This window comes from Phoxinus phoxinus, assembly GCF_949152265.1.
Source record: "Phoxinus phoxinus genome assembly, chromosome: 8".
Lineage (NCBI taxonomy): Eukaryota > Metazoa > Chordata > Actinopteri > Cypriniformes > Leuciscidae > Phoxinus > Phoxinus phoxinus.
The window spans coordinates 24,314,086-24,340,528 of NC_136883.1; the positions used below are offsets into that span (position 1 = coordinate 24,314,086).

The 26,443-nt window shown below is 38.4% G+C and overlaps 2 protein-coding genes and 1 long non-coding RNA gene across 3 annotated transcripts in view; 2 read left to right on the forward strand and 1 right to left on the reverse strand.

Moving 5' to 3' along the window:
• sema3d (sema domain, immunoglobulin domain (Ig), short basic domain, secreted, (semaphorin) 3D) overlaps positions 1-16,950 on the forward strand; it is a 50,466-nt gene extending 33,516 nt beyond the window's left edge. The window contains exons 9-18 of the mRNA XM_079620006.1: positions 1,336-1,450; positions 1,569-1,638; positions 1,871-2,015; positions 2,297-2,519; positions 2,855-2,943; positions 3,051-3,092; positions 3,990-4,147; positions 8,041-8,105; positions 8,688-8,824; positions 14,668-16,950. Coding sequence (XP_079476132.1) covers positions 1,336-1,450; positions 1,569-1,638; positions 1,871-2,015; positions 2,297-2,519; positions 2,855-2,943; positions 3,051-3,092; positions 3,990-4,147; positions 8,041-8,105; positions 8,688-8,824; positions 14,668-15,045 — 1,422 coding nt within the window. The 3' untranslated portion in view covers positions 15,046-16,950. The remainder of the gene's footprint in view (positions 1-1,335; positions 1,451-1,568; positions 1,639-1,870; positions 2,016-2,296; positions 2,520-2,854; positions 2,944-3,050; positions 3,093-3,989; positions 4,148-8,040; positions 8,106-8,687; positions 8,825-14,667) is intronic.
• A 4,558-nt stretch (positions 16,951-21,508) lies between these two features.
• Positions 21,509-26,346, reverse strand: LOC307002422. The gene is made up of 3 exons (XR_013798475.1): positions 26,212-26,346; positions 23,112-23,194; positions 21,509-21,614 (listed from the first exon to the last, which is right to left on the reverse strand). It is a non-coding gene; the product is annotated as an uncharacterized lncRNA (long non-coding RNA).
• sema3ab (sema domain, immunoglobulin domain (Ig), short basic domain, secreted, (semaphorin) 3Ab) overlaps positions 25,683-26,443 on the forward strand; it is a 99,736-nt gene continuing 98,975 nt past the window's right edge. The window contains exon 1 of the mRNA XM_079620001.1: positions 25,683-25,801. The gene's annotated coding sequence lies outside the window, so the exon portion shown is untranslated. The remainder of the gene's footprint in view (positions 25,802-26,443) is intronic.

The window sequence follows — 26,443 nt, forward strand, 5'->3', positions numbered from 1 at the left end:
ATTATTTTGAGCTAAAATTATTGAATTATATGAGAGAAGATAGAGACCACAGAGAGTGATACAACAGGCATGAAACCAGAACTGATACATGGACGCTATTATTCAAAAGCTTGGGATAAGTACGTTTTTTTCTTCTGAAAGTTCAAGTTTCAGAATGGATGTCATGCTACAGTACCTCGACCAAAAACAATGAAATATTGCTTTTGGTCTGGGTACTTTATATATACCCAGACATTTAATGTTTAATTTAATGACATATTAATGTAATTACGGTATTATTATATAATCTAATATTATTATATAATATAATATTATATTAGTATATATATATACAAAAAATGTATATATTACTGTTTTTAGGTTATTTTGGTCAAATCAATGCAGCCTTGATGAAAATTTTCCAATACTTCTTTGTCTGTATGTTGAAAACTGTTTTAATGCACAGTGCTTCAATTGACCAATAAAAATCAAATATTATAGAGAGCTGTGCAGTGATTTTAAGCAATTGTCCGTGCAAGTCAGCTGTCAACCTGTAAGTATAAAAAGTCAATGATTTAAAGCAAGTTTCCTTAATGCTGTAGACTCATCCTCCCGGGCTGTATGCTATAAAAATTCCAAGCTCTATTGCAAAATTCTTGTTTCGAAGCGGGCGGGTTTTTATAGCTTTAGGAGTGAGCTGTAAAGCTATCCGAGGCCAGATTCCTCACTGGATAACTGGCCCAACACTAGAGAGGGCATCTTTGAAGATTAAAGAATTTGGAAAACGCCACTCTTAAACCTCTTTTAGGTCTTTGCCCCCCTTTTTCTCAAGTGTGTGTGTTATTCAACAGGGATAATGGCAGAGGAGGAATATGTTTGCTGCTTTAAGTGGGTGTAGGTGAAATCATTGGAGTCCTTTGATTAAACCCTTCTGGCTATAATGAGGAGATTCATTTAAGTGTTCTCAGCATGTCTTCTCGTTCTAAGACCTCTCGGTGCTCTATTGTGCATCTAAAGACATAAACCTGCTCTTGGAGTATTCATGGAGAGGGTCGTTATATTCCCATTATAAAATCGCTTCAATCGCTCTTCTCCATTTCTTGAACTCTCTTTCTTTGTCTGTCTCTTTTGTTTGTGTGTGTTTGTGTGCCTCTTAAGTCTGTGTGTACCTGAGGGGTTTGTGGTGTTTTGTAGTCGCATGCTTAATTAAATAAGCTGCTCTAATCAGAAGCAAATGCTGGTTTTACCTTTTTATTGTAAAGCCTGTACTGTAACTAAACTAAATATTTAAATTATAAACATGTGCTTTCATAACAACAACATTTAAATACCCTATATGCATGTGTTTGCTTGAAGAATGATGTTGGGGGTTTGAGAAGTCTTACCAACAAGTGGACAACATTCCTCAAAGCAAGACTTGTGTGCTCCATTCCTGGACCAGATGGAGTGGACACACACTTTGATGAGCTCCGTGAGTGATGTGTTTTCTGTTCCTACTCCCTCTCACAAACACATATTTCAGTTTTATCATACTTCTTGGCATTTAAAAAGATGTTCATCGTGTTTTCGTGTGTGTGTGTGTGTTACAGAGGACATCTTTCTCCTCCCTAGCAGAGATGAGAGAAATCCAATGGTGTACGGAGTGTTCACCACCACCAGGTGAGAACCAGCTCCTACTGTACAGTGAGCGTATTAATATTCCATTGCTTTTGGTCTGGGTACTGTAGCTTGAAATCCAGATGTGCTATAAAATGAGTTCAAATATATTTTATGGATTAACAAGGCAGTTAAAAGTATGGTGATTTGTATAAAGTTGGCCATTTAAAATGTGAAATTATTTTTTATGGCATTCATCTTCTTTAGTTTTTGTAACTTGTTTTTTTGGGGTCAGTTCTATCTTTAAAGGATCGGCGGTGTGTGTCTATAACATGGAAGACATCCGTGCGGTGTTTAATGGGCCGTATGCTCATAAAGAGGGACCAGACCATCGCTGGGTGGAATATGAAGGCAGAATACCCTACCCACGACCGGGAACTGTTAGTAACACTCTTTCAATTTTATTCTCTCTTTTTTTCTTTTCTTTTTTTTAAACCCCCTTTCAGTCATGGACACTTTTGACACAGGAGTGTTATACTTTACCGCTAGAGGGAGACATAACACAATAAACCTTACATATTTCAAAACACTGTTACACAAACACTCCAATACCAAAGGCAGTTTCATCACTTCATATGAGTGCATGATTATAATAACTTCCAGAAATTCATGCTCTTATATATTCTAAACATTTAACTACAAATCTTATTTTCTTTCGTAGTGCCCCAGTCGGACATATGATCCTCATATAAAAACGACTAAAGACTTTCCAGATGAAGTCATCAGTTTTATACGATTGCACCCGCTCATGTACCGCTCCGCGCACCCAATGACGGGCCGACCAATTTTCACTCGCATCAATACAGAGTTCCGGCTCACTCGGATTGTAGTGGACCGTGTGGCAGCTGAGGACGGACAGTATGCTGTTATGTTCTTGGGCACAGGTATGATATGTAACAACCACATATGATGGTGTATTTTGTGGAGGGGAAAACATTATATTTTTTTTATTTATTTTGGTACTTTAAAAGGTTTTAATGACCTCATAAACTGCCTACAATGATAGTATTTTGCCAAACATAGGCTTGTTCTAAATACCTATAATGTTTAAATATGCAGAAAATGTTTGAAATGCACTAAACACTTGGCCCTGCCTGCATGAGCTTCAAAAGTAAAAAATAAGTAAATAAATAAAAGTAGCTTTTATTTCGATCAGCCAGCAGATGGCAGTAGAGCTTATCTATTTAAGAGACAAGTGTGTGCATGTTTGTCTGTACAGATATGGGATCAGTTTTGAAGGTTGTCAGCATCACTCAAGAAAACTGGTCCACAGAGCAGATCATCTTGGAGGAGCTTCAGGTGTTCAAGGTAAAAGTCACAACCATTCAAATATGAAGCATTTATAGATGAATGAAAAACAACAAATTAACAAACAAAACAAGTTCACCTGGTAATGTCTTTATTTTTTCTCCCAGAGTCCCTCACCCATCCTCAACATGGAAATCTCCTCAAAGCAGGTAAGAACAGAAGTTTAAACTTGGTTCTAGTAAACTAAATCTTTAGCTTGGGAATGAATAAATGAAGAAAATAAATAATTCATAAATTAAATAAATCAACTTTTTCATCAAGAAATGACTGACAGGATTCATTAGTAAGCTGTTTTAATATCAGAGGTTCCACAGGACTATTTGTCATATTTTAGCTACTGCAAGTCAAAGTTCTCAAGCCTCTGTCTCATAATAGATTTGTTAGGACCTCCATTGTTTTGTTCTGGTTTATCAAAGTCTTGCGGATAAGTCTGTGTCTTCTGTTCTTGTGCCATTCCTTTCATTTTTCCTTTATACTCCTATTTGTCTAATTATATCTTATTATTTTTTGGAGCTCATGGTTAGGTTAAGAGTTTACCCAAAAGCTTTTATCCTTTCTCTTTACAAAGATAGAACCATATGGCTACATCAGTGGGACACTTGGCCAATTGTTTTTGTAACTGTTTATTTTTGTGTCCTTTTTATATATATATATATATATATATATATATATATATATATATATATATATAGATGAGGATAATATAGTACCGATAATATTAAATGCTTTCAAAAAAGATCATGAACAGCATTTGCATTCACAAGGGTGTTATATGGGAAGGTCTACTCTGACTGCCTGTTTGTTTTCAGACTTGTGCGAGAAAAGCAAGAGCACCACTACTTTTATTGTGGTTATTGTTGTTGTGTTTAGGGTTAGTTTCGTCACATGTACACGTGCTTCTTTTTTAGAGTTTGTTGGACCAAAATAGATACTGCAAACGAATGACATTTACTGATAACTCTATTAGAGAGATTGCTCCAGTAAGCACTTTTTTTGTCATTGCACCTGGTTTATTACTTTGTGTGTGTGTCTGTGTGTGTGTACAGCAGCAGCTGTTTGTTGGAGGAAGCGACGGGTTAGTGCAGGTGTCCCTGCACAGGTGCCATATTTATGGGCAGGGCTGTGCAGAATGCTGCCTGGCTAGAGACCCCTACTGCGCTTGGGACGGCATCCAGTGCTCCAGATACATTCCAGCCTCTAAGAGGTAACACACAAACACACATGCACATGAGCCGATAAAGTCATTGTCCCAAAGAAGAGTCGATGCAAACCCTTGATATTGATTCATGGAGTCAGCACTTCTGTTTAACGGTATTCTTATCGGCACACACAAAAATGCAACGCCACATGTATCCTATGATATCCCTGAGATGTGCACCGTGTGCAGTTTGGTGCTCTGGTGTTTGGGATAGCAGAAAGTTAAGAGAGAGAGAGAGGGCTTTATGGTGCCCTCTTTCTGACCTACTTCTCCTGGGTGAGTTGTTTCCTGGAGTTCAGCACAGAGAAGAAAATGATAAATATTTGATTTTTCCTGTGCCATAGGGTGTAGTGGGACTGGACTGGACAGGCAAATTGATTAAAGTTGCTTTGTTGTTGAGATGATGTATGTGAGCTGCCATAGAAGTTTTCTTGCCCTTTCTCTCCCCAGCTCTCCGGTCCGCCACTGCCGCAAGGAGGCCAGGTCAGTCCTGCAGAGAGGGAGAGAGAGAGAGAGAGAGAGAGAGGAGGGGGGGGGGAGACAAACAGAGAGAGGAATTTTATTCTGTTTTGGAGATTGTTTGGCTGTCAGGTTGTCTCTTTTTGAAAAACACTTTGTGGCTTCATTAAGATTCATATCTTTCATCAAAGTTTGTTGTATTACGGAGAGAGTTGAGGGTGTTTGCATAAAGATGGTGGCAGTACTAATTTTGTGTTTGAAATAAAATAAAATACATAACAGTGGTCTATTTTCTACTTAATGTCTATTTTCTTGCTCTGAAGACTAAACTTAAGATTAAACAAAAATTAGCCAGTTATGCTTGCATGGGAATTGAGGTAACTGATCTCACTACTCACTATTTCTAATCTCACTATTTTCAAAGGTCCCATGACACTTTAAATGTGTGATTTATTAGATAAGGTATTTTTTTTCACTCACAATTTATACTGGATACAATATTTTTATCTTGGCATAACAAGAAAAATTTAAACACTTCAAAAGAGTAATATGATTGATACATTTACATGACTTTTCCAGGTCTAGTATGTAAGCTCTCTGTTGACTGTCACTGCTAACTTTTTTCAGATAAAGTAATACCACAGATGTTGCCTTGGTTATATTATTTACAACAGAGTTTCTAAACTGGTGGGTCGTTGACCCAAAAGTGTGTCACGGAGTGTGTAGTCTAAGAAACAAACATGATTCTATATTTTTTCTGATGCAAGACTTTTATTTTGAAATATGCGCATGAAATCTGTTGACACTTCTGTTAGACGCAGTTTAAGTAAAGGGTGCCTGAGGAAAATGCATTGTCCTGATTCAGTATCTGCTGTCAGATGAGATGTTGTCAGGCTAAATGTTAGTGTCATTATTCCAACGTTATTTTCTGAACTTGTTACAAAATAAAAACTTATCGGGTTACGACTGTAACCCTTGTTCCCTGAGAAGGGAACGAAACGCTGTTTCAAAGACGGCACTTTGGGGAACGCCTCCAGCGTGTCCAATCTCGATTGGTCCAAACTCGATTGGTGTTGCGCCCTGACGTCACATGTGATGGTGTACACGGAAGCTACAAAGGGACGCCAGAACACAACAGTCTTAGGTTCTAATAGGTCAGAGCAAGTCATTCTCAGCCACTCAGGAGGTGTGGCAAAGGGATGCAGCGTCTCATTCCCTTTTCAGAGAACAAAGGTTACAGTTGTAACCAGAGACTCGTGCTGCGTTGAAGACGACACTTTGGGGAGCGAAATACCCACAGCGCCACACTGACTAGTGACTGTCTTGGTGTGAAACTTGTCAGGCACAGCTCAGGATGAGAGGACTTGAGAACCCGGCGTGGACAGAACATCCACGCTACAATATCTGATGAAGGTGTGCGGGAAGGCCCAGCCAGCAGCATCACATAGGCTACCTCTTGAAGGGAAACCCCTGATAGCAGGGCTTTGGAGGAAGCCACTCCTCTACTCAAGTGGGCTCTTATCAGGAGAGGTGAGGGTAGACTGTGTGCCTCGTACGCTGAAGAATTAGCCAGAACAAACCAGCTGATAATTGTCTGCTTAGAGGCAGGGGAACCCTTCTTAAGTGACCCAAAACACACTAATAGCTGGTCCGACTTCCTCCAACCTGAGGACCTACGTACGTAGGCCTCCTAGGCCCGGACAGAGCATAGTAGGTGTAGACTTTCCTGATCAGCAAACACATGCATGTGGTGGAGGATAAAAGGCCTGCAGTATAATTGACTGTGCCACATTAGATGGCACATTAGACACATATACCGGCCTAGGGTGGAGAATGGCCTTTACCCTCCCAGGAGCGAACTCGAGGCAAGAGGGAGCAACAGATAAAGCCTGCAGGTCCCCCACTTTTTTGAGGGACGTAAGGGCTACCAGGAAGGCCACTTTGAAAGAGACAAACTTCTCTGACACCTAGTCAATGGGTTCGAAGGGTGCCAGGGATATCCCTTCAAGAACCACTGCCAGATCCTACACACGAACCCTGGCTTGGACGACCTGCGAGAGAACGTCCCTACTGATGGCAATCTTCCATGGGGGCCTGCTAGGAGCACTATGATGTCTGAGAATCAGACTCGGGCCGGCCAGTACGGGGCTACCAGAAGTAAACTGACCCCATCCCGACGGACCCTCTCTAGAACTCCCGGGAGCAGAGTGATCAGGGGAAATGCGTACAGGCGCCTCCTCGGCCATGCCTCCACCATGGCATCCAGTCCCAGAGGAGCTGGATGTGTGAGGGAAAATGCGTGTTCTCGTGAGAGGCGAACAAATCTACTTACACTTGGCCGAACTTACAATTAGCTCCACCGTGTCGGGGTGGAGCCTCCATTCACCGGGCCTCAGCCCCTGCCCCGACAGGATGTCTGCTCCCAAATTTCCCATCCCGGGAATGTACATTGCTCTGATTGAGAGCAACTTGTCATGGCACCACAGAAGAACAAGATACAGTATGTGCCAGTCGGCACAGAGGGCGCAACCTCAGTCTCCCTTGCCGTTTTATATAGGAGACCACCGACTTGTCTGTTTTATTGTCTGTTCATGTAGATCATGATGGCCCCTGAGGTCTGTGAGGAAGTATCTCATGATCAGAAACTCAGCCATCATCTTCAGGCATTGTACCACGAAAGATGATGCCCTCTCTACAGACCTCTGGTAAAGTGGCCCATATAATTGAGTATTCTAATGCCCTGAAGCCTTAGTGGAGCTAGAGCAGCATCCATACACTTTGTGAAGGTGCGAGGGGATAACGCTAGGCCGAACGGAAGAACCCGGTATTGGTTTGCTTTTCCCCCAAAAGCTAACCGCAGGAACTTCATGTGTTAAGGAAGGATGGATATGTGGAAGTACGCGTCCTTGAGATATATTGTGACAAACCAGTCGGATATGACTTTACTCACAATGATAGGGATATTTAGCATCTTTAACCTGAATCTCCTCAGAGAATGATTCAATACCCTGAGATCTATGATAGGACACAACCCCCCCATCCTTTTTGGGTACTGTGAAGTACCAGCTGTAGAACCCGGCCTCGTGAGGAACACACTCTATGGCCTCCTTCACTAAAAGGGACCCTGCTCTGGGTTGACAATAGTGTAGACCACCCCGCTGAATTTTCCACTGAATTTCGGCTTCTACATATTCTACTAGGGAGATCAGTCTCTCGAGACTGACCTCAGGTGATGTGTGTAAAATATGCAAAATCAATCGAGATTAGACTAGTTCCACAGAGTGCAGAGTAGAAGTCATCAGCAGCTCTGTGGCAGTTACATTTGAATATCGATCAATGGACACAGAAAAATATTAGAAACTCAAGCTGTATTTGCTCTTTAAATGTTTTGGTTGTTCAAGGAGTCGGAATTAATCAGAATCTGTGCTCACTGCTTACAGGAGGGCCAGAAGGCAGGACATCAAACATGGAGATCCATCCAGCCATTGTTGGGACACAGAGGATGGTAAGGAGGCATACGAGGGTGTGTGTGTGTGTGTGAGAGTGTTTGGTCCTGGTAAACCCTACGTTATGGGGACATAATTGGCCCCACAAAGATGGCTACATCAGGAATCCTTGACCTTGTAGGGCCATTTTTTTTTGTCCCCATGAGGAAAACAGCTTATAAATCATACTAAAGGCTCGTTCACACCAAGAATGATCAATATAAAGATAACTATATCAGCGTTCACACCAGCATACGATATTGTTCTGTTTATGCTTTTGGGTAGATATAGGGTTTTTAAATAGAATATACAATATGTACTGTATAAGAATTATAATTTTGTCTATGGAAAGTCCCCATAAAACATTGTCTATGGAAACCCAACGTGTGTGTGTGTGTGTGTGTGTGTGTGTGTGTGTGTGTGTGTGTGTGTGTGTGTGTGTGTGCATATAGAGCATAAAAGCACTAAAAGCTATGTTTTGTTTTACGATGCTGCATTGTCCTATGGGGCTCAACTAATGGACAATGCTAACCCAAAAAATACCTTTACTGTATTTTTGATATGCTGATTGCTCTCTCTCTCTCTCTCTCTCTCTCTGACAGTGTTTGGGAGGAATGTTGAGGAAAAGGTGTTGTACGGAGTGGAGAGTAACTCCTCTTTTCTTGAGTGCGTTTCTAAATCCCAGCAGGCCTTAATCCGCTGGTTCGTACTGAAGCCAGGAACGGACCACCGTCAAGAGGTATCACCAACATCTGCCACTCGTGTGTGTGTGTTTGATTTACCCCCTTTCCTAGTTGTATGTAGAATGACAGTTGTTAAAGGTCCCATGACATGGGGTTATTTTATTATTTTATAATGTTTCATGGGTTGTCCTTATAATGTTAGTATACTTTTTAGATAAAAAATAGTCATAATTTAGAAATAAAAGGCATTTTTCATAGCCTGATTTTAGCCTCCGATTTGAACGCTCTGTCTGTTTGAAGGGGCGTGTCTGTGTGAGACTTCAGTGTAACCGGCCACTGCTGTGATTGGCTGACATGCTTGCATATGAAATAGCTACGTATTACATGTGAAACTCTCTCGAATACTTTTACTACAGCTATTATACGGTTTTACTATTACAGCTATCGAGATTAACAAATCGTGAGAAGTTTTTTAAGTATTTCGATCTATTCCCATCACATAAAATGTTGCCGTGATGTGTATTGAGCAAGCAGATGACAATCTGTTGATCGCGAGAATGAAGATCTTATCATTGCAACGCAGTTTCTGCACTCTCTGATGCTTCACCAATGCAAACACGATGATGTAAACACAGTAAGAGCTTCGTTGTGCAGTGTAACGTGCATCATTGATTTCATAACGAGTTTGGCAAGTGTCCAGATAAACTCGCGCTGTGTGGAAAGATTGTTCTTTGATCGCTTTCTGTATATAATTTATTCACAATTTAAATAAGATTATTTTCATCCTACTAAAAGAAACGATATGAAGTTGACATTTTAGTCACTGGCTTGACTTACTGATGCATAAACAGTATTGAGCGATTTTGAGAGAAAGATTATCTGTCTGAACTTGAACAATTACACATCAGAAAGTGTTGCTTGGTAGCTCGATCGATTTATTTTCAGACGTTCATCGAGGCCAGCTCTGTATTGGCCCAAGTTTAGGAAACAGTCGTCTGTGAAATGTTTGGACCATACAAAACTTTGGGAAGTTGTGTCGGCGCATTTCCAGAGAAAATAAAATGAACCCATTGTTTCTTCAGAGGCTCGGATGAAGGATCTAAAAAATACGTTTGTGTTCATTTGTACATCCAAACACTGAGCAACTGCCATGCTTCGCACGTTTGCAAGCCATGATGTCTCTCGAGGAAAAACCAATATCGCGTTCGCGTAGCTCATTTTCTCATGGGCGAGCAAAGCAGAGAAAGGGGAAGTAACCTTTCCCCTGTATGACGTCATATGGGGAAGATTCAAGATCAGCCGTCTGACATTTAATTTTCTCAAAGGCAGAGAAAGATAGCCAAAACTCGGTTTACACCGATTGACATTTCTAGCCACTGGGGGACCATATACCGGCTAGGGGAACTCATACTAATGTTAAAAACCCTCATAAAGTGAAAATTTCATGTCATGGGACCTTTAAGTAGTTAGCAACACTACAAAATTAAAACCATCTTTAAAAAAGTATCTAACTACATTGAATCAATTTAAGATGACTATCTGCATACATATTAAACAAATGATGTCATTTAATTCTGCAATTAGGACATACAATATGTCTGACAAAAACATCTAAATAAGAGTGAAAACATTAAATTGAAACTAATGTACAATAAGAAAACAAATAATTTATATAAAATATTTTCATTACAAACAGCAGCATTTAACTAAATATTTTTCTATAAACGAAAGCAGTGCATATAGGGTCGTGCAAATGAAATGTTGAATGATTTATTTTGACAGTGAATTGCTTGTTTACATAAACTGCAATCAAATATGATTCAGCAAAATAAATAGTAGCATAAAATGTGGTAGTGCAGTGTTTTAAACATAATTCAGTATTAATGTAATGTATAGCCTGGGTGTATTCCATATTTTCTCTTTCATAAAAATGTCTTTGGAGATCACAGGCTTTTTATGATTGGACACACTCCAGAAACAGATTTACAGTAACTCTCAACCCCCTGATGCTTAGAAAAAGTAGATGTTGCATAAGTCTGAAGATCATATTACTAAACAATGTGTTGTAACAGAGAGACCGAGAACTCAAACAGTTCTGTTGGTAATCGTGAAAATGGCCTGGGGCTCAGAAAACTAAGGGAACACAAACATGGAGATACAGAACACAGCAGAACTGTCAAGAAGTGACCTTCACTGGAGGATTCCTCTCCTTGTTTAACACCTACATATTTAATCTCATCTTCACTGGTGTCTGTTGGGTGTCATGTTTCCCTTTTTTACTTTAGAAACACATATAAATACACTCATCTTTCAGATATCTTTTAAACTCTCTGATGGAGTGTACATATGCTATCTAAGATAAAGATACTCCATTTGTTTATTTGAGTCACTGTTTTGTGGAGCGTGTAAAGAGTGTTGTAATGGACCTATGTGTGTTGTGGATGAAAGGTCATAGTGCAGATACAGAGGTCATTTTAACCTTGTGCCGTGTGTGTCCCGCGTCTTTATTAGCTGTGATGAATAGACGGGGGCCAAGAACTGACTCTGGAGTGGTAGATCAGCATATCCTTCTATTGATCCATCTCCACAACAGTTAATCCCAACAGGAATGTGTGTGAGAGAGAAAGAGAGTTGAAGACACATTTGGAGAGGCATGACAGCAGAAGGTCAAATCACAGCACAAATGTCACAGGATAGTCGCAATTCTAGTAGAAACATGCAGTTTCCTGCTTTTGGAAAAATCCTGCAGTCCCACGTCTCAAGTAAACATTAGTCTTGCTGTGATGCATTTGTTTTATTTTTGTTTCCCTTCCTGCTTTTCTTTTCCTCCTTTCTTTCTCCCGTCTTTCCCACAGCACAAAACGACTCCCTACCGCCCAGCTGCCCAAAACACCTGCAACACACAATCTCACGTGTGGCGTAATCTTAAAATATCACCCCACACTTCACCTCGTAAAAGACAACAATGAATGATAGAAGAGAAAACAGTGCTTGCGTGTTTGTGTGAATGTTTATCGAATCAGAGTAAAACAATATCTGGTTGCAATAACAGAATGGATGCTTCATATCCCACATAGCTGAGAACACAACAACTATGGGATGGGAATTAATAAGAATTTATTGATTCTGGTTCCAATTCTGATTTTGGTTCCTTCACAATTCTGTGAAAACAAGCTGTCTTAAAAACTTACACCTTGAAATGATTTTGTCTAAAGCCATATTATTATATACAATAATATAAAAAAATAATGTAGGCCTATATATAGGATTTAAAATATGTATTTCAATTGTGTATTCAATTTCCATCCATTTGCATTAGCTTTAACATAAACAAACTAATAAACTTGAATATGTGATGCATATTCATATCAGTCATACATAAATAAAACAAACAAACAAGAAAGAAAGAGATTTATGTACTAAAACAAATGTGTTTTACAATAACTAGGTTATTATTTACCATCAATAAGTCCAATTTATAATATATGAACCAATCTCATAAATTTTGAATTGCTTGTTCCACAGCTGGCCACATTTTAACCATGTTCATACTTTTTAATGAATTACATTTAATTATTTTAACAATGAAAAGATTAACAGTATGCTGATTCTAAGGAATTTAAATAAATACATTTTGAAAATGCATAAGTGGCATAGAGTTGCTTTCACACATTTTGATTGTTGATTCTTGTGCAGGGCTGACGTGAAAAAATAAGCATGCATGACAATCTTCATGACAACATAAACACTTTATAGTCTAATCGTGAAGTATGCAGCATATTTTATTATGATGTTACATACATGTAGGTGTAATAATCCAGGCATTCTAGAACCAAATGTAACAAAAAATCCTGTATTATTTAAAAAATCGGAATAAGTACCTGTTATCGATTCCCAGCACTTATTAGCCCTAAACAGAACTGTTCTCACTCCCTCTCTTTCTCTTTTTTCCTCTTCATCCCTCCACGCTTTTTCCATGCTGATCACTACCCTCTTTTTACAACTAAATATAATTTCCCAGAGGATAGTGGGTCACCGGCAGGCCAGCTCATATTTGAGATGTGAGAAAGATCCTGTGTTGAAGGTTCCAGACCCTCCCTCTTTCTTTCTCTAAACCCACAACCAGACCCAGTGGTGTGTGGAGGGGCCACAGAGAGACAAAGTCCTTGTATCGCAGTTTTAATGTCTTTGACCCGGCTCTTAGACCGTTGCTGTGCTTAAACCTGCTTCTGTGATCAGAGACCAGTTTCCTCCTGCCCCCCCCAGTAAAACCTTCAGCAGGAGTTATACGGTGTGATATACTGCTGAGATACGAAACACAGACACACATTCACTTCCAGCAAACTCACACACCAGAACATCTCCATGACACACGCACGTTTCATCTTGACACTCGTGCCCTTGGCCTTTATGTTTTAGTTCCTGCTGTCACGGGTGCTGTAGACATTGCAAAACCGCCCTATTTCCTCTAATTCCTGACACGTTTCTGCAGGGTACGATTTATAGTCATACTCCAAATTCAAATTCCAAATATAAAGAGTTGTTTAGCGCAATCATGACTATTGCATTTCCTCAAAGCATCGTTTAGATGGCAGATAGATTAGCATAAGTCAATGCAGCGGTAAGCAGTTTGTGTGTGTTTTACAGGGATTCGGTATGCTTTGAAGCTTTCTTTCCCTCCTCTCCGTACTGCACAGCTGTATTGATTTAGTCCACAACTACAGCAGGAGAAATCAGCAGCCTCAAAAACACAGATAACAGGAAAAAAATGAAAGGGAGAGAAAGAATAGGCAGATAGGAACGGAAGGAAGGTAGGCGAATGGATGAAGAAACTGATATTGGAGAAGGAAAATTGAGTGCAAGGGCCAAAAAGAAATATTAGCATGACTAAAGCTGGCGGAGATGATTGATTTGTGAATAAATTGTTATTTGGAATAATTTATGTTATATTAGTTACTCGACTAAAACGGCATCTATGAAAATTCATCTGACATATCAAGGTCTTATTTTGAATGACAGCATCAAATTTGTACATCCAAATTTATACGACCAATACAACTAAAATCTGCGTTTTTTTTTTTTTTTAAACGTATCTGCGCGGATGAATTTGGTTCAAGGCACAAAATACACATGGATACAGGACATCGTATTATTTTATTTTTACAATGGGTATTCTGGCTATTTTAAAAAAAAATGGTTATCCATTTTTTTAAAAATAACTTCTAACATTTATGCAACTCACAGCCTCAGCTACTTTTCTCTGTATAAGAATATGATGTGACATGCATGGGCAAATTACATTTGTATGCATATTCCTATCAAATCTGTCCAGACAGCTCTAAAATATAAATATAAATTGTTATTATGTTTATTATATTTGGGTAAAGACATGGTTTGAACAATTGATCATTTTTTATTATACTTTTTTTAATCAGTTCATTGAGTCCTATTTAAATACACTGAATACAGAGCACTTTGTATGTTAGAGCCGGTGACCAGAAAGATGGACACCTTGCATATAGATCAGTGCAATAGATCACGCAAACATGAAAGTAGACCCTGTAATTTCTCAAGACCTTCTCCACCCCTCTTTTTCTTCTGATTTCCTCTCTCGTTAGCATTAACATGTGGTCAGCTTGTCTAATAAGACTCTAATGACCAATCAGATGGTATAATGTGAGGTCAGCAGGAAGTGGAGCGCAGAGGTTAAAGACTGATCTCTGACCTTGAGGGAGTCTTGTTGTGGGTTCCTGTGGGCAGAATGATTTATGAGAATAAACCCAGCAAGTGACACATAAATTCACTGTTTGGCTGTGATTCATTTGGTGTGTGTTTTCAAGAACGTATATTGATATAGTTGTCTTTTATGAACGAGTCTTAATAATTGTGTTTGTTGCAGATCAAACCAGACGAGCGTGTGCTGATAACCGAGAGAGGTTTGCTGATTCGTTGGCTCCAACGTAGCGATGCAGGTTCCTACTTCTGCACCTCCCAGGAGCACAGCTTCACCCGTAACCTCCTCCACCTCTCTCTGCACGTCCTGGACCCCGGACAGCTCAACGGACACCAACCTCCTATACGGGAGTCATCCGAAAACCCTTCCGTGGCCGAACCCCGCCAGCGCTATAAGGACTATTTGCGCATGTTGAGCGGCCCTGCACACTCTCTAGACGAGTACTGTGAAACAGTCTGGCACAAAGAGAAGAAGCAAAAACAGAAGGGCAAATGGAAGCATGTCCAAGAGCTCCGCAAGAGCAGGAACCGACGCCACCACTAGGGGCGCCAATGATGCGTGGATTCGAGTGTGAGGTTAGAAGGGTCACAGTGCCCTGGGAGCCACTGGATGTGGATTAAATGAACTCAAACAATCTCAAAACCAAATACAAATGCAGAAATTATCTATCTCCCGACCAGTCTGTTTATGCAAAGCAAAAAGTCCCCAAGAAACTTCAATCTTACCATTAAACATTAATCATATTTTCATTGTAACTGATGCCTCAAATATTACCCACTGATTCTTTACCATTTAGAAATAACAAAATACCAATGTGACCAGTCATCTTGGCTGATCTTTAAGGCAAGACACTACAGGCAACTTTTTTTCAGGCACTGGTCAATTTTTATATTTTGGGCTATTTTTCTTCCATAACTTGTCTTCTTTCAGTCTAGTAGAAAGTAAATATAAAAAGATACGTTTTTTTATGCAGTGAGCCAAAAATCTCACCTTTATTAGTACTTACCTAAACCAAACTTTCCAATTGTATCCCTATCTATATTCAGAAGGCTTTTACAGAGGGGTTTGTTTATATAGCATTATCATGATTTATATATTTTATTTAAAAAAAATTCTGGCTATTGACTGTATTTTCTGATTTATGGAGTGATAAGAGATATCTAAAAACCTCTATGTACAACATTTAATTTTAATATGTAAATTCACTTTGAACCTGGCTTTATCCAAATTATAATTATTACAATTATTGCACAATTAATTAGACAATACATAATTTCCATATACATTTTTTTTTGTGGAAATCTTGTAATACAAAACAATTGTCTTCATGTACTTTAATTAATCACCTGGGGAAATACAGTGTTATTTATTAGTTAAAAATGTTATACTATTTACCTGTAGTGTCTCGCTTTAATAGTAATGCTATGTCAGAATCAATGGGGCAATGTATTGTATACTAAAATCATATAGCTATAAACCTATAAACGATGCTCTACACCTGGATTGTTGTCTACAATTGTCTGGACTAATGTTTTTAAAAACATGGCACCAGTTCATTGCGCTTTAATTTTAACCAAGAATAAAAATGCATTCATGTTGAATGTATGTAAATATTTATATTATTTGTACATGAGATTGTGCATGCTTTAGCATTATTTACATAGAATTCTCTTTTGAGATTACAGTCTTAACCAAGCATTTAAATTTCACTGAGTAAAATACATTATTTTTGTATTTTTGCAATTTGTCTTATAGTAGGCCTAGGTCATTTGTTTATGGCATATGACATTATTTAAAATGATCATGGTGTTGAAATAAACTGTTTTTTATTTCTACTTAACTGTGCAATGGAGAAAAGACAATGACTTTATTATTTAAAGCTACAATATGTAATTTTTTTTCACCGCTAGGGGTCGCTAACCTGTTACAATAACAGAGGCGTAGGTTGATGACGCATAAGCGGAATTATGGAACTTGTCGTCACGCCGATGGATCTAATAATGTTTATGGATGAGTGAATACATTGATGTTTTTAACATGACTGTGGTATGAAGCAGGCCGCGATTTCTAATGAGAGACAGATATCAGCGCCACACGCGAGTCCCGCGGATATAAAGGAATAAGAACATTTCATTCTACCGAACTACCCGCAAGTGCTGAATTAATACTCACACAGGTCAGTTTATTAGACGAATGAAACTTGTGAGGTAACGCAGCGCTGTTTCACTTGGTCTGCACTATCACACTAAACAGCATTTGAGTGTGTTGAAAGTTATAATGTTATTCTATGTGTTAGTTTGTTTGCTATATGAGACTAGAAGTAAGCTAGATCAACATTAGAATAACATACAGATCATATTCTAACATTTCATCATGTTGAGCTATATAACATTGATTCGTTTTATGTACATTTGCTCACCTGTCTAATAAAGTACATGCAAGAGCGGCGTCCCTGTCAAGTCGTGACTCGTGATGCTCTCAAAGTTAGTCGTGGACGTGGAGCTCTCGGCATCTCGAAAACTTCATGCTGATATTGATTCTCATTTTAGTTCTCCTGTTGTCCCAAAGTCTGCGTGCCATGGTCCATAATGTTTGAACGAAACAACAACAGCGTGAGCGTGCCGCTAGACGTAATGCAGTTGTCCACGTCTGTCGCCATGGTTACTATGGCAGTACAAGCGGAAACCAGGGATAACGCGGATATTACACCATTGACAGGTGACAATGACCAGGGACGAGCCATTATTTTAAAAAGGAATTTCTCTGAAATTAAACATCTTTGGGAACTTTTGGGATATTGTAAGTACACAACTGCAGGAAATATATCACACTGTGCAAGTGATTTTACATATTTGGATATTGTATTACAAAAAGAGATAGTTCACACAATTTTTTTTATTCTGACTTCTTCTCTTCATGTTGCTCAAAGTCAAACTATGTATTTTTTTTTTTCTTCAGGTGATAACAAAAGGAGATTTATCAGAATATCCAGGCTGCTTTTTCCATACAATGCCAGTTTATGGTCAAGTTCCAAAAAAAGAAAGAAAAGTGTCATAAATGGGGTCTATAAGATCCTGTAATAATGCACTATATTCCAAGTGTTCTGAAGCTATTTGGTATGAAAAAGCATATGCAGATGTGGCATATGTGGTGATTAGATGACATAATTGTTTTTTTGGTGAACGATCCCTTCAAATAATCATTGATGTACTAAGAAACAAAAATATAATCATTGTCAATGGCATATATAAAAAGATACTTTAATGTCTATAATTCTCTATTTTATATTTTAATACAGTATAATGTCATTAATAATATATCCAATTGGACCAAATTCAAGTTTCCCCTCAAAATATTGCTTTTTATAAAAAATAAATAGCTGAATATGTCTTATCATTTAATATTTAGATAAAGATGGAGGGTTGATACCACAGTTCTTATTCCAAATGTATTATTTTTCTCAGAAATTGTTCTCACTCACTCACTGTTCCTCCCCCATGCTTTCAAGTGTCTGTATCCCTCAGGATACAAAAAACATTTAAGGGGTTAAACACAAGTTCAATATCTGTGATGTAATATAGATGAAACAATCTGACCCTATATCTCTGTCACAGCCTCATAATCACACTTAAATACGCACATACACACTCTAGGCACAGTTATATCTCATATCCCATGACTTGACATCTGAACAAGAGTCACGCAGCCAGCTCTTCTGAGATTCATCGCGGGACTGCATTTTCTCTGAGGTTAACCTGTCCCAGATCAGATTAGAGAGGGAGTGAGCTCCTCACACACACAATAGAGCGTGACCTCAGATAACCTCACCGCCTGAAGCGTGTGTGTGTGTGTGTGCTTTCAAGGTCAGACCTCCTCTCCCATCAGGATTTCTCATCTCCTCTCATTTGGTCAATAGTGCATGTGGTGCCCTGCTGAGGAAGTCAAGGTCAGTAGGTCATGCTCACACACTCATTACTTTATTTCTGTTTTGTTAATTTCCTAAATGGAGAAAATAAACAATTAAATTCTTTATAAACCTAGTTAATGATCATTTTACACAAGTAAACAAGTCCTAAATGAACCGCATCGTGCCAGAAAACCAACACAGGATCCGTTTTTTTTGCTCTGGGTTCGACAACAAGGCCTTTCTGTCCGAGTCGGGGCGCGGCCCGGGGATGGCAGTGACAACCACATGGGGAGTGCAATAAAGGGGAAATGACTGTTTCTGGGCTGATGGGTGAACTCATTTATCAGTGCTAAAGTCTTGAGTAATACCGCTTTCTCTTTCCCGTACCTCCTGCCACGGCCAAGACAAGCAGAAAGTGATCTTTTCTCTCCAGAATGCCCTCCTGTAGTGGTAATCGCTGGAGCTCTTTAACCGTACAAGAGCATCTATTAACATAGATGTTCTGCTTCGTGCCGTGGTAGGTCAAAGGTGGAGCGGATTGACTGAAAGAGACAGACAGAAAGAGCATGCGAGAAAGATTCAAATCAGATAGATTAGGCTCAGCTGGGTGTTGTCCGTATTAATGAGTGTCTTTGCTAATAATAGTCCGTTTAAATGAACTGCTATACTTATGAGTTTGGGAATTATAATTACGATTCATTTCATTTTGGTTTGGAAAAAAGCTTTTTATATGTATTAATTTCATTTTCTTTTTTGCTAAAACAAAAAAGTTTGAGCAAAGGATGAAATTTAGGTATGTACAACTGTGTGTGTAACATTCACATGCTGCCACAGACACTGATGGCAAATGTAGTTTGTCACCTCTTAAATTGGCTAAATAGCATTTTAGTAATATTTGTAGCTATTTTTTTTCCAGTACACAATACAAATGATTAAATATACGAATAATTTTACCAGTACCCATTTTTTTCAACATGATTCTTTTATTGACATCATGCTCAACTTGAAAAGTCATGGCTCAAAGAATTTCAAACATGTACAATATAGTATGTGTGTCACCAGCAGTTGCATGAACACACAGTGAAGATCAGGTATAACATCTTTAATAATCCACTCAGACGGCAATACAAACTAGATGAGCAAAAGAAACCAACCACTATATGGAAACGTGACCGGGAAAATGAACACTGTGAAGACTGCAACTTCAATACAAAGCAAATGAGGGAAATAATGACAAACAACTGTGATGATTAATGAATCTCCATAGTAACTAATAAGTGGCGGGAAAATAAACAAAGGAGCACATATGACTGAAAATAACAAACTGAAATTCTATGAAAATTAAACTAAGAACAAAATAACAGAATGTTCGTGACAATATGACTGTGGTAGCATTTGTGCAAATTTTCCTTTTGGTCTTTTGGAAGATGTTGGGACTGAATTGGGACACAGTTTTGCAACTTGGCTCTGATTTTGCATATTTTATCAGTGTTGGCTGCTGACTTAATGAAAGTAAAGCTGTTTTTGCCCGGCTACCATGTGTTGGGCTGGACTGTGATCTGAAACGTTATATAATCATCACTTATTAAGTACTTGGCTAATTTCAGCATCAACACATTTCTGTGTAAACACTCTAATAAGCTGGAACTTTAACACAGAACCAGTTTGATGTGCTTTGTGAATTTAAAGTGCTTAGGTTTACATTATATTCATGTAAAAGTTTAGCATAATTCCACACATTTGCCCATATATGTCATCATGCAAAGCTATATGCACAGCTACACTGAAGAGCTTTTGCTAACATGAATTTTATGCAACTGAAGTTATGTGATACATGCAGTGTTGGGGAAAGTTACTTTTAAAAGTAATTCATTACAATATTGCGTTACTCCCTTAAAAAGTAACTAATTGCGTTACTTAGTTACTTTTTTAGAAAAGTAATGCGTTACGTTACTTTTGCGTTACTTTTCTCCCCACCTGGGCTGGGTTTATTTTTTTATAACACAAAAGTTATATTTTTGGGCAAATGTAAAGACCCTTTCACACCAAAAGTGAAATAATAATCCTCCGGCTGAAGGAAATGTGTACAGTAGAGGAAAGCAAACAAGCAAATCTTTCTATCTATCTAATTTTTGCTTATTTAACTGAATCATCGAAGGTCAGAAGCAAGTACATAGGTCAATAAAGTGAGATTAAATGCATAAAAAATTATGTTTTATTTAACATATTTAGTCATTGGAGGTTTGCATAGTATTCTGATTCTGCATTTCACTGATTTTATTCATTTTGAGGAATATTGAATATTTTTTTGTGCAAGTGAGATGAGTAAATGCTCACATTTAGTCTAGAACTACAATAAACATCATGTTCACACACACACACACACACACACACACACACACACACACACACACACACACACACACACACACACACACACACACACACACACGCACACGCACACGCCTCTGCACTTTTGATTTGTCTCAACATGAGGACAGGAGAGCTGTCAGTCAATAAATGGGAAAACAAAGTAACTTGCGTTACTTTGAAAAAGTAACTCAGATATTTTGTGGTAAATTTTTTAAGTAATGCGTTACTTTACCAGTTACTTGAAAAAGTAATCTGATTACATAACTCAAGTTACTTGTAATGCATTTCCCCCAACACTGGATACATGAGCTGTTTGACACATCATATATTATGGGTTGCACAGTAGTCAATTAATAATGATGCTTTAGGTCTGTGTCAAACTATCGTGGATCACATAGCTAACTTCTGTTGCATGTGTCGGTTGCATAAAATCCATGTCAACAAAACTATTCAGCCACAATATAGCTGTGCATGGGCCATAATGCAGACACTGTTGTAGGTCAGTCCACTCTTGATCCCAGAAAGTGCACGTTTGCAGATATGACTCAAACTGACTAATGTGTCTTCCAGTCTCCCAGTGGACGCAGGACACATGATGACCGTGTCCTCTACAGTCCTCTAAACCTGGCGCGAAACCACATACCATTTCAAGCAGCATTATCATAACTGTATAAATTTGCTGCTTCTCCAGCTGAGATCTGAGTATTTGAGGAATTTTGTGGTTGTATCATCAGTAGTTTTGTGCAGTGTTTTTCTGTGATTTGCTCCCGCGGTGCATCCGGCACACGGGGTTCACTCATTCCTTACGGCAAGCCTGCGGTTTTCCGAAAGCCTGTGGAGAGACAAAAAAGAGGGATACAGATAATTATACGATCTTCATGTGGAATGTGCGATTCTGATTAATTTATCATTCTGCATGTTGAAAATGGAGAAACGAGCACTGAAATACTGTGCCGGGTTCTTATCTATTATTCTCGGCTCTGTTGCTGAGTTTATAAGACCGTTCGCTCTCTCGCTCGCTCTTTGTAAACAAAGCTGATGAATATTTCAGACCATGCGTTTGAGAGTTTTTGAAGCTTCATTGTTTATTTAATAGTTAGAACAAATCGGAGCACCTATCCGAGAGAGAATGCAGGAACCCAGTGAAAAACTAAAGGACAGTTGTGATTCTTAATACATTTAGGTCTTTTTAAAATAATATTAAAAGTCTAGTATCAAACTGAACACAATTATACTCGCCTAAGAAGAACATTTTAATGTAAGCAGGTAATAATGTTCAGATGGACATGAAAAACAAATCATTTAAACTGAATTGGCTATTTTGTATCGGAAGTTAAAATTAAGAGAAAGTAAGGTAATGGCATTCTGGGAAATACATATATAAATACAATACAGATGGTTTGCAATATTTTTTTTATGTTTTTGTAAGTCTCTCCAAGGTTACAAAATAGTAAAAACAGTTACACTGTGAAATATTTGAGCAATTTAAAATAAGTTTTTACTATTTTAACTCTTTTCCCGCCGGCATTTTTGATCATTTTCACAAAATGTTCATGGCCCAGAATATTTTGTTGTATGAATATCTGAACATACATCAAAAGAAAGAACAGAGCCTCAAACAAACAAAAAAAATGTTTTATTCTAGCTTAATGCATTATTTTTTTTATCAACACTTGAATGTTGGTAAGTTTCATTAAAAAAAGATGCATTTTTGAGTAAAAAGCTTTGAAAATCACATTTTCGTCAAAGACTACATTCTTTGACTGATTTGAATCATTTATCTAAAGAAAAGCTAAAAACACACACACAGGCATGCTTGTGTGTGTTCGAACGAAGGAGCTGACAGGATTGACTTATCAAAACAAATGTCATGGAAAAAAAAGGTACAGGATTGAGATATCAAGGAGGTACAAGGTATGTTTGGCAGAATATTACAGGGCAATTACGCTGCTGCAGATGTGTACCGCAGCGCTGACAGACAGAAAAGAGAGAGAGAGGAGCTTCCTTTAAGCCAGTGACAAGGGAAGAATATTGATAGTGTCCTGGGGGAAGAAGGGCAGGAGGAATGTATGACGGAGAGAGAAACAGTTGTTACCTCTGAGAGGGTAATGAGTACCTTTGTGGCTCACACCTGATTTATGCCCAGGATCTCTCCACCTGAGCGCTGCCACAACATGCTGAACACACACACACACACACACACACACACACACACACACACACACACACACACACACACACACACACACACACACACACACACACACACACACACACACACACACACACACACACACACACACACACACACACACACACACACACACACCTGTGGAGTGATGGCTTCATTCACAGGAAACAGTTGTATGTCTGTGTTTAGGCAGCATCTTGATTTTCCATGTACCACCATCTCTAAAATTACAGGCCGCAGCTGGTTTAAGATATGAACAATATGAGCCTGTAGTTACAGAAAATTCCTTCTAGTCTACCCTGATAAAGTTCAAAAGACACCATTAGGGTAAGACAAATTACTCTGAAATAATGCAATAAATATTAACATAAAATGTCACACATAAACGAGTCAGTAAAGAACAAATAGCCTCCCTGTATTGGACTCGTAATTATCTGAATGGATTTAACTGATGGAGGTCAAGGGTCGGATGGTTGGGGATTGAGTTACAACTTCTGCACGGACTGATCTGCGGTCAGTCTTGATCATGTGTTATGGGCAAATGTTTGTTGATTTAGGGTCAGTATGGGCTCTGAAAAGGCCGCTGATGTCACTGACATCAAAGATGACGGAGGGCGACTTTTGGCTTAAACCTGCCGTTGCTGAGCATCGCTATGCAGATGTTTTGGAAGATGAAAGAATACTCAATTTCGAAGTATGTTTGGTAATAATTATCTATGATGTTTGAAGTTTGTGAATGACGCAGTATCTAATGCTATCAAAATGCCGAACAGCATTTTTGTGACTGATACGTTTTTTTCCCCTTATTTAACAAATTTGCCCACCTAAACGATATTTAAAATAGCCTGACAATTTACTCCACTTGCAAACCATTGGTCCGACCTTTGACCCTGTGCTCCCAGGTTTGTGGGTGAAAGGTTGTGGCAGGGCACCACAACCTTTTCATGGATCACTCAACACAGAGAAACAATGTCATTCGCAATGACACTAACTAGATATAACCTAAAAAGCATCGGACATCAAACGGCCACGTCCGACAATAATCGTATTGAAATTTATTGTTGAATTTACGTTTGTGGCATGACATTTAGAGACTCAAGTTGTCAGAAAGGATTTCTGCTGAGATTTTACAGTTACTGTTAACATGCTTAAGTTGCATAACTATCTAAGTTCATTCCATTTAAATCAACACTGCTGATTTATTATTAAAGCAAAAAAAAATCAACTAGTTAACCTGTATAGTTGACCTGAACCATCCGTAGACTGAACTGCACAAGATAATAGTTTAGTGGAGCTCAGCAAGCATGTTAAGCACTAAAAACATAATGAGCTATCAACGTCTAACAAGCTTTAAATCGGTGCTGTGCATAAACTCTGTCCCAGATTAAACTAGAGGAATGTTAGCTTGCGTAAGAGAGCTGCAGTTTGACAGAATTTGGGCGATTTTTCAGAGCTGCGCTGTGGAAACCAATGAACCTCACAGTGCACGACAGAGATAATTTCATTCAAACGTCTTACTATCGTAACCATGCTATTTCCTTGGCTGATTACTTAATACAATCACAATATCATATGTATTTCATCAGCCTTGCAGAAGAAAAGCTTAATTTATTTTCCTAAAGAGAATACAATAGAGCAGAAAATTGAATGCTGTCAGTCATTATTTTGTCCTCTGGGATTTTAACATCTGTTAAGGCAGAAACATCAATCTAACTCTTTCACTATACATAGGTTTCTTGTATACAAACAATACCGGATGCGCGCGCATCCAAGAGGCAAGACCGCTATATGTTATGCCGAGTTCTGTAAAAGAACATTGTAATTAACGTAGATTTCGCATTGTTTGTAAATTCTTGTTGACTCAATAATAAACTGCAATTTCAGAGTTGGATCTGTTTGCTTGTGTTTCATTTGCATATTAATATAACATTATGTAAAAAGTTAGTTAGTTGACTAGTATGAAATTGTCCAACTAAGTTTGCGAATCATAAAAACCTGACATACCCTATGCATTTAGGTTAGTTTACAGCACAACAGCTCCGCGTCATCTCTGCTTCTGCTAGATATAGCCGTAAAGACTGTTGCTTTCTGCCTCTTAGATGCGCGCGCATCTACGTGATGACGTTGCACAGAAACCCGTGTATTACTTGGCTAAATTTGTAGAATGCGCCTGGCAAGCCGTGAGAGAAATAATGAGAAAAATAAAAAAACATTACAGGTTTGACATTTACTTTAACTTGAAATTTAGAAATGATTTTCCAAACAACATAATGTAAAGTTGGCTGACTGAACATGAAATGCTCTTTCATTGGGTGTAATGTAGCCTAGCCTACACAAAAATTCTGTTTCAGTGTAGGCTGTAGCCTACGTACGATGATTTTGAAGTAGGCCTATTTTGAATTATTGCAGTACTAGCCTATTTCTTCTGTGAAGTCTGTAAAGTATAAAGGTGCTGTAGGCTATTTGTCGTTTTTTTTTTTACTGTGCTAAAGCATAAAAACATCATGGCCCAGTTTCACTAATTCACCCTTTGCAGTTAGTTTGATTGACAGGCGATCTGACCAATTATAATCCACCGAATCCGCCATTTTGTAGGACAAACCAATCAAGAGTGAGTAGATTAATGTCGGTAGACTTCAACTTGAGAAACGGAGTGTCTGACATATTTTCCACTGTTGAAACAACATTCCTTCTAATGTTCATTTATGTTTATTTGATGCTATATAAATTATCTAGAAGGAAGAGATTATCTGTTCACGAGCAGCAGCTTTAACTGAGGCGCTAACGTTACAGCGATCTGTCACGACACATTAAAGAGCCACAAAAGGGTAGGCCTATTATTGTTTACATAAAAAAAAAAAAAAAAAACCTAATTAGAAAGTCAAAAAAGACTTCATATTAAAAGTAACCTGCTCTGTCATGTCTGTCAGCGCGTTGTCAGTTTTTGACACTTTTCTCCGCTATGTATTTTTCACTGTTATTGTGGCGTGACTCGTGAGGCATAACGTTATTGGACATGGGGGCGGATCTTTGCTAACGGTCTATAAGGACATTTAAGTGGCTTTTATGAGCATGCCTTGGAAAAAAATATGACAGTGACATATTTTAAGATATGTTAGATACATTTTAAGACAATTTATTAAAAAAAAGTTGAGTAATTTGCATTACCGGATACTGTCGGTAGTTGAACATTTCTATTGTAAAACGGTTGTCAAATATTAAATGTTTATCTACTTACATTTTAGCAGGCATTCATTCACTGTAAACACCCTTCTGTGAAACGCCTTTAATCATTTTGACATTGAGCTAGACCGCTGAACTTTTAGTCATCCAACGAGCAGTACATATGGAGTGCATCAGAACAGCATCAAGGAGATCAAATACATTGCAGTAAATCTCTAATTTACATCTTAAGTTTATTGCCGATAATAATGACAGGTTTGCAAAAGTGTATGTGAGCTCGCGCAAAA